The following is a 7,489-nucleotide window of genomic DNA, read 5'->3' on the forward strand; positions in this document are numbered from 1 at the left end:
CGCAGGTTAGGGACCGTCAATAAATTACCATTGCATTGAATGGAGTCTGCTCAAATATATATATAAAGAAATAAAAAAGGATTGATAAAAAAATAAAAAAGGGTTTTATGAAACATTTGTTATTTTTATGTATTTTGAGGGTTAATTAGTTAATGCATTTTTTAAATATCTTCCAGGTCAATTAATCTAAAAACACCAAACCAAGTTGTTATAGTAGTCCTACTCCGCATGTATCACGCACACATTTTGTTTTTTTTTTGTTTTTTTCAATACCTTCTAAGGTAGATGACACCAACTCCAAACTAAAAATCCCACAAAGGGTTAATTTGGAAAACTAAAAGTGTGCGTGATACCTGAGGAGTTTGGACTACTAATAATAACTTTGGTTTGGCGTTTTTAGATTAATTTACCTGGAAAGATATTGAAAAAAATGCATTAACTAATTAACCCTCAAAATACATAAAATAACAAATATTCTATAAAAACGTACATGTACAATCCCTTTTTTGTTTCTTTTTATTTGATTCCCTTTTTCTTTTTTCTTATTTAATTTTTTTATTTTTTTATTTTTTTTTTAGCAGACTCCATTCAATGCAATGGTAATTTATTGACGGTCCCTAACCCGCGGACTCAGCGGAGCTTTGGTGTACAGCTCCCCGCACCGTGATCGAGCAAGCGGGGCACAGGCAATGAACATCTCCGCTGTTGACGCGTCACTGAATATCTAACGTCTGACGTGAAACTAACTTCACCACGGTATCATTTGGATAATTTCAGCCCTGGAACTGCCGATCTCCACTGAACTAAAGGTAAAATTAAAATTCTACTACTACTTTCATAGGCCTAATGAAACACACAGGATAGTTAGATAAAGCAAGAGGGGTAGAGCGCTTCACTGGGTCTTAAAAGAGTAAAAAAATAACAGTACAGGTGCTCTACGAGGGTTAAGGCAGTGGTCTTAGAACAGAAAATTACCCTTACAGAAAAATGTAAAAATGGGTGAGGTACAAACCCGAGGCACTTCGACTGAGTATATTAAAAGTACTTTATTACATGAAGGGACGACAATGTGTTTCGACCAGCATGATGGTCTTCGTCAGGGAAAAGTAGTCACGACTATCGACTGGTCTGTCTTGCTGGAAAATGTGCACTTAAAATTTCAGCAACAACAAAAAAATTAAAGTTAGAAATGATCTGAAAACTAGAACATGCAAAAGCTCTGAAAAGTCTGTTTTTCAGAATAGTTCTGCTTTAAATCTGTGAATGTGCTTTTCAGCCACACTGAAACCTCTCATTTGTGTGACACACCTGTAGTAATGTCAACCTAATAAAAGAAACACACAATCTTATTTTACTTTCACTTTCTCTGTGTGTCATGTATTGTTGCTCTTCCTGTTTGAGTCTGTCATACAGGTAAAAGCAGAGAGAGAATGGATCCACCCGTCTACCTGCTGCTGGTTCTGGTTCTGGCTCACACTCTCTCCACGGTCTCATCACGTAAGATTTTTTCCTTCTTTTGTTTTTATTTGTTGTAATTACACACTTGATTTTGAACCAGTGTGATGACGAACACTAGTTTGACCTTGAGGGATTGTCTGGTGTGTCTTGAAAAAGAGTTTACTAAAGAGGTTTTAATGTAAAAAAGAGTCATTTAAGAATGTTCTGTGTAAATATCTGAAATAGAAAAGGCTCAAAAGAAGTTCACTGTTGCCAAAGCCTAAGAGTCAGATATAGAATATGTTTATTTGATCACAAGACGGTGGTGTTACATTCTCTTTTGCTACAGGAGAAGGGAAGTAACAATAAAAAACAAGAATTACGAATTTATTAATTTACAGTGTAGGAAAGGAAAAAAAAAAAGAAGAAATGTGGTGGTGAAATAAAGGGGTTTAAATAAAAAGGAAATACTAAACAACAACAACAAAAAGAACCTAACTAATGTTGTTACCAGTGGGGGGGCATCAGGTCCTGAAAGTTCTTCACAGACTGATGTTAATTATATTATTATGAAATAATTCCAAATGATCTGTCCACTTCCTTTCAGAGCTTTTCCGATGTTTGTGCTGCTTCACACAAGGATTTACATATTAAAGAATTTGCCCAATCACATTTCAGCCATCACTTGTTGCCAGGTAAAGTCAAAGAAGTGTGAGGCCTTCACAATCTGTTCTGCAGGAACTCGAACACAAAATAAATGTCCATGAAACTGCTGCTTCAACCAATCAGATTTTGAGATGATGTCACCAGGACGTTTAGCAAACTGCATCTGTAGCAACTATGCAAATACAAATTATTATCACTATGTTTTATTGTTATTAATGAGCAGTGGTGTAGTGGGGATTTTTTAAGTGCACACACAAAACAAAAGAAGCGACAGGAGCACAGGATTAATAAATACCAAAAGGGCCGAGGCCTGTAAAAGGTGGAAAAACACTGGACTACAGGACGTGGAATCAAATGCTGTGCAAATAATTTGATAGATTTTAAATATACACTACCCTATTAATACAGTGTCCACACTAGTCACAACTGTGACCACAAACATGTTTCCATCCTACAAACAGACCAACAGTAAAATATTATTTTTTGCAAATGCATTTATCTCTACAAAACTAAAAATCTGAGTGATTGACCTGGTCCTGGAGACTGAAAAGATTCCAGAACACAGAGGAGGATCAGGGAGGATCTGGAGTTCACTTTAAATGAGGGGAGGACTTCTAAAGACACAGACAGAACCCAGTGGGTCAGATCTATGTTCCACAGCTCTGAGTTTTCACATTTGTTTGAAAAATTTGAAAAAGAACATAGAACTGTAGAACATAGAACATAGAAATTTGAATGAGATTAAGGTTTTCACGAGATGTTGCCAAAGTTACCAAAATAAAGTATTTTTTTTCTGCTGGGACATTATGTATGAATAATCTCCAAAACTCTGCAATGATCATTAATGTTGAACGTCTGAAGACGGTGAGGACCAGGTTTGAGTTTAAATGGATAAAATCTCTCAGACTCACTCGCTCCATTAAAATATTTGGTGAGTGAAAATCTCTGAAATTTCAATCCAATCTGGTTCTCAGGGGAGGAGCTACAATTATATTTTAGTCTTGTCTGTGTCTCTATCAAATATCCAGATCATATGATCAATATTCACAGTGATGAGCTCCAGTTCACTCACTTGAACAGGATTTTTGTCTCGTCTTGATGGTAATGCAAATGTGCTCCAAAAAATGGTCAACAGAAAAGTTTTTAAATTTATATTAGACGAAGAAGAAACCAACACATTTCAATTGATTAGATAAATAATTGTTAATAACAGATTTTCTTGCCTAAATATTCCATAAGTTTGGGGGTAATTGGAGAGTGATAAACAACATCACATCATTTTACTCTTTATGATCTGTGTTAAAAGTGACGTATGTTTGGTCTTTCAGGGAGATACATTTTGAGAACTCTGTGCACGTCTTCAGTGGGGTTGGGCCTGGCTGAGTTTACAGCTGTGGTCCTGATGGATGAGCTGCAGGTGGCTCATTATGATGAACACCTCAAGGAACTGGTGACGACTCAGGACTGGGTGAAGAAAGCAGCAAAAAAACCAGCCCAGCCAGTGGGACAGGCAGAAGAGTGTGGTCACCATCTCACGGGGCCTAATGAAGAACATCATGGAGGACCAGAAGAACATCTCCACTGAAGGTTTGTGAGGCTTTGTTCATCCAGAGATTTGACAAACAAACACATGATTCTATTACATAGAATATTATAATTAACATACTGAAATTATAATATAAAATAATGACTTGAGCAATATGTTCATCACAAAGACCCACAAAGTCTTTTTGGAAAGTTGTAGATGTGTTGATATTGATTGATTGATTATATTATTATATAATAATAAATATACTTATATATTATTACGGTGTATGTTGTTCACATGTGTGTGTTCATGTGTGTGTTGTGCTGGTGCAGGGGTTGTGGTGCTGCAGGCCTCTGTGGGCTGTGAGTGGGACTCAGACACAGACCAGACCTCGGGCTTCTTCCACTTCGGCCTGAACGCTCAGGACTTCCTCAGGTTCACACCAGAGACACAGTCGTGGACGACTGAAGCTCCAGAGGCCCAGAGGAACAGAGACATGTTTGAGGGAACAGACTGAGTACTGGAAACACTACCTGACTGAAGAGTGCCCCCGGTGGCTGAAGACACTGCAGAAACATGGAGGTAGAATAGGTACAGAAGACTTTATTAAAGAGGCATTCTGCCATATTGAAGAAACTCATATTTAATTATTTTAGGTGAATTACATGTTTGTGATTCTGTCCACACCTGTGGACCAAAACAGGAACCAGAGTCAGTGTCATTAGCTCAGGTGAACTCTGTACACGGAGCACAATCATCCCAAATGTGACTGTGATCAAACACAGGGACCTGCTGTCCATTTATTAATATGAAATATAAAATATTTATAATCTTTTATTTTTCTCATTGTGAATTGTATGTCACTTTTGAATTTTATAATCTAGAGTTAATGGGTGTAGAATTTTAGGACTAAAATGAATGTAATCAGACTGATCTGGCTTCACTACAAATGAAGGATGAAACAGTAGAAAAGGAGTTTTACACACACACCAGTGCAGTGATTCATCATAACACCAAGTGTTGAGTTAGTAATACTAATGATATTATAACAATACTAACTGTAATTAGTAGTAATAATCAGTATTTGTTTTTTTCAGAGTTCCCCGACATTTATTTCATAGATGGACCTGGGACATATGTTAGTTGTCAGGCCAGACGCTTCTACCCAGACAAAGCCCTAATGTTCTGGACTAAAGATGGAGAGGAGCTCCATGAGGATGTGGAGTATGGAGACATCCTGCCCAACGGAGACGGAACCTTCCAGACCCGAGCGGACCTGGATCTATCTCAGGTCAGGAGAGAGGACTGGAAGAGATACAAGTGTGTGTTTGAGCTCTCTGGAGTCAGAGACATCATCACCATCCTCGAAATAGCACGCCAAATCCCAGCAGAACAACCCGAAGGTGAGACAGTAAAATGGCTTTAGGATTATGTCTGTTTGAATGAATATATTTACTTTTGTATCTGGGACTCAACACTACACGTGTTGATTTCTCTCACAAAGTGTATAAATGTTCATAAAACAATCAGACAGTAAAGTGGAAGTAAACACTAAATCTGCAACTAAAACTGCACATAGGCCAGGGATTAGTGCAGTTATTAATAGAATATAAGACTGTGAAGGTCCATCCTGTACAAAGTTATTTAAAAGTCCTGTTTTTGTGTCACTCGTGGTCATACTTGGTCTTTTATTTATTTATGTTCTGGTGGATCATGTCTCTTTGGGTTTATGTTTCTGTGTTGTCTTGTTTTTGTTTTAAAACATGTGACCCTCTGCCCCAGGACACATTTCTCCCATGGAAATAATAAAAGGATTATTTTATTTGATCTTAAATCTGTGTGATCCCTAAATCATCCAGACAGAATCCATCACAAAAGAGAATCCAGTTCTGTCAACTGGACAAAAGTTTTAGAGTGAAGACGACTCGACCAAGAGGATTTTTCAGTTCATAAAATCTACTTTTTGTACCAGATGTTTATGATGTTTGAATCTCATGATCTACTATTTATCTTTCTTTATTGGCCAGTTTAGTTCAGAGTCTGTTCTGCCTTCACTGTCTGTGCAGTTTCAAGTACTATGTGACATCACACAGGACTGGTATGATTACAGTCAGGTGTTTCTGATTACAGAGGCGGAGTTTGAAATGTGGATATTTCACATTTAGACCAATCACACTGTTCCTTATTCAGTTTATTTCAGAAGTTTCTGTGGGCACCGCCGTCATGATTTGAGTTGTTTTATTTTGTTTGGGACTCACGATCCTGGCAGCAAATAAGTTCAATATGGACGATAAAGCCGTTTTAGAGCCTCCAGAGAATCAGTGCAGTGTGACTTGTTGGTGCAGGTGAAAATTTTACACAAATGAACCGACTTTATATCATATTTAAGATGCAAAACTTTACCCAGTTTCTCCATTGACATGAATGAGATCCCTGTTGAACTGGAAGTGTTGCCACAAAAAAGCGCTGTTTAGGAGCATAAATATAAATATATAATATAAATATAATTTTTCATACACATTTTTACTTTTAAACTTACATTGTAAACCATTATCCTTTATCTGTTTTGCAGACAAGTCTTTTCTGGCACTCATCATCATTTTGCCTGTTTTGTTGGTTCTTGGCGGACCTGCTGCTGTTTTTTTTATCGATCGCAGAAGAAGGCGTCTAAGAAGTAAGAAAACACAAAAACTTGTATGTAATCAATAATATAGAACCTAAATCATAAGACTTGCATTGTTTTTTCACACTGAAGAACCAGAGCCTCCAGATGTTGAGCTGCAGCTCTCCATCCATCAATCACGAGAGGTGCTGGACCTGTTTAAGCAGGAATGACATTTGTCTGTTACAAACAATCATTTGGACTAATCTGCCTGGAGGTTTTGTATATATTGGATTATTACAATAACTGAGCAGTTTTTACAGCACATCAAGCTATTTTATCACTACTAAGACTCTGTTGGCTCGTTCTGGAAACACTCAGGAGTCATTCCACACCGTTTCATCAAATTTCCAGAAAATTTCACGCATCATGTTTAAAAAAATATATTTTTTAAATGACCAGTTGGTCCCTTACTATCATGTACCAACCCTGTGATTTTAGTAATTTTCGATCAATACTTTTCAAGTTACAGCTCATTTAGTGAGGGGAGTATGTGTCCATTTACGAGCCCAAATACGTGTCATTTTTTCTCGGCCGTTTTCACAGGTCGATATTTCCGTAAGTATCACACACAGAGGGCTGGAATTTTGTAGGCTTGTACTCCTCTACTCTGTGTTCAAATAATAATTTACGGTGACGTCCCTTTTTACCCGGGACAGTCCCAGTTTTGAGCCCTGTGTCCTCTGTTCCAGCAGATTTACCCAAAAATATTCATTTGTCCAAGTTTTATACAAAAAAATTCCCTATTTTGGACCAACCTGATCCCTGCCAACAGTAAAGAGAGACAGAAATTATCATATTGTTTAAGTAAAATACAAAAAAGCTGCTTAAAAATGACCAAAACACAAAGAAAATGTGACTATACTGCCTCACATTAGTCATGAATGGACTGAGTGTGGAACAGTTTTCCTTGATTCACAGTTTTATTATAAACAACCATCACAAACCGGGGCTGTCGCAGTTTTTATTTTAAAAATCTGGTCACTCTATGTTACGTTATGTTATGTTCTTGATGGAATCTGTATATTTAGGCTCTTTTGTCAAACAGAAAATGCTGTTGCACCTTGTGATGTCATGTGGTAAGCAGTGTTGGGGAGTAACAGATTACATGTACATTATGTAATCAGAGTACAAATTATGAGTAACTGTATTCGGTTACAGTTACTGTTTCAGTGAGTGGTAATTGGATTACAGTT

General features: G+C 37.2%; 1 protein-coding gene and 1 long non-coding RNA gene across 2 annotated transcripts; both read left to right on the top strand.

Annotated features, from left to right (window-relative positions):
* Positions 1 to 631: 631 nt before the first annotated feature.
* On the top strand, positions 632 to 3,555 carry LOC129407701 (uncharacterized). Its single transcript, XR_008631679.1, has 3 exons — positions 632 to 1,497; positions 2,045 to 2,132; positions 3,432 to 3,555. It is a non-coding gene; the product is annotated as an uncharacterized LOC129407701 (long non-coding RNA).
* A 92-nt stretch (positions 3,556 to 3,647) lies between these two features.
* Positions 3,648 to 7,483, top strand: LOC110158674 (major histocompatibility complex class I-related gene protein-like). The gene is made up of 6 exons (XM_055149755.1): positions 3,648 to 3,690; positions 3,964 to 3,997; positions 4,056 to 4,222; positions 4,729 to 5,034; positions 6,204 to 6,305; positions 6,378 to 7,483. Exons 1-6 carry the CDS (start codon positions 3,648 to 3,650, stop codon positions 6,464 to 6,466), a joined length of 741 nt encoding a protein of 246 aa, XP_055005730.1. The 3' UTR covers positions 6,467 to 7,483.
* Positions 7,484 to 7,489: the final 6 nt, after the last annotated feature.

This window comes from Boleophthalmus pectinirostris, unplaced genomic scaffold (assembly GCF_026225935.1).
Source record: "Boleophthalmus pectinirostris isolate CB_2022bp ecotype Guang Dong unplaced genomic scaffold, ASM2622593v1 HiC_scaffold_13, whole genome shotgun sequence".
Taxonomy (NCBI): Eukaryota; Metazoa; Chordata; class Actinopteri; order Gobiiformes; family Gobiidae; genus Boleophthalmus; species Boleophthalmus pectinirostris.

Excerpts from the sequence above, each read along its gene's own strand:
- LOC110158674 (XM_055149755.1), top strand. The coding sequence starts at position 3,648 with ATGAAGAACATCATGGAGGACCAGAAGAACATCTCCACTGAAG. Across the intron at positions 3,691-3,963 it reads GAAGAACATCTCCACTGAAG|GGGTTGTGGTGCTGCAGGCC; the intron begins GTTTGTGAGGCT and ends GTGCTGGTGCAG. Across the intron at positions 4,223-4,728 it reads GAAACATGGAGGTAGAATAG|AGTTCCCCGACATTTATTTC; the intron begins GTACAGAAGACT and ends TGTTTTTTTCAG.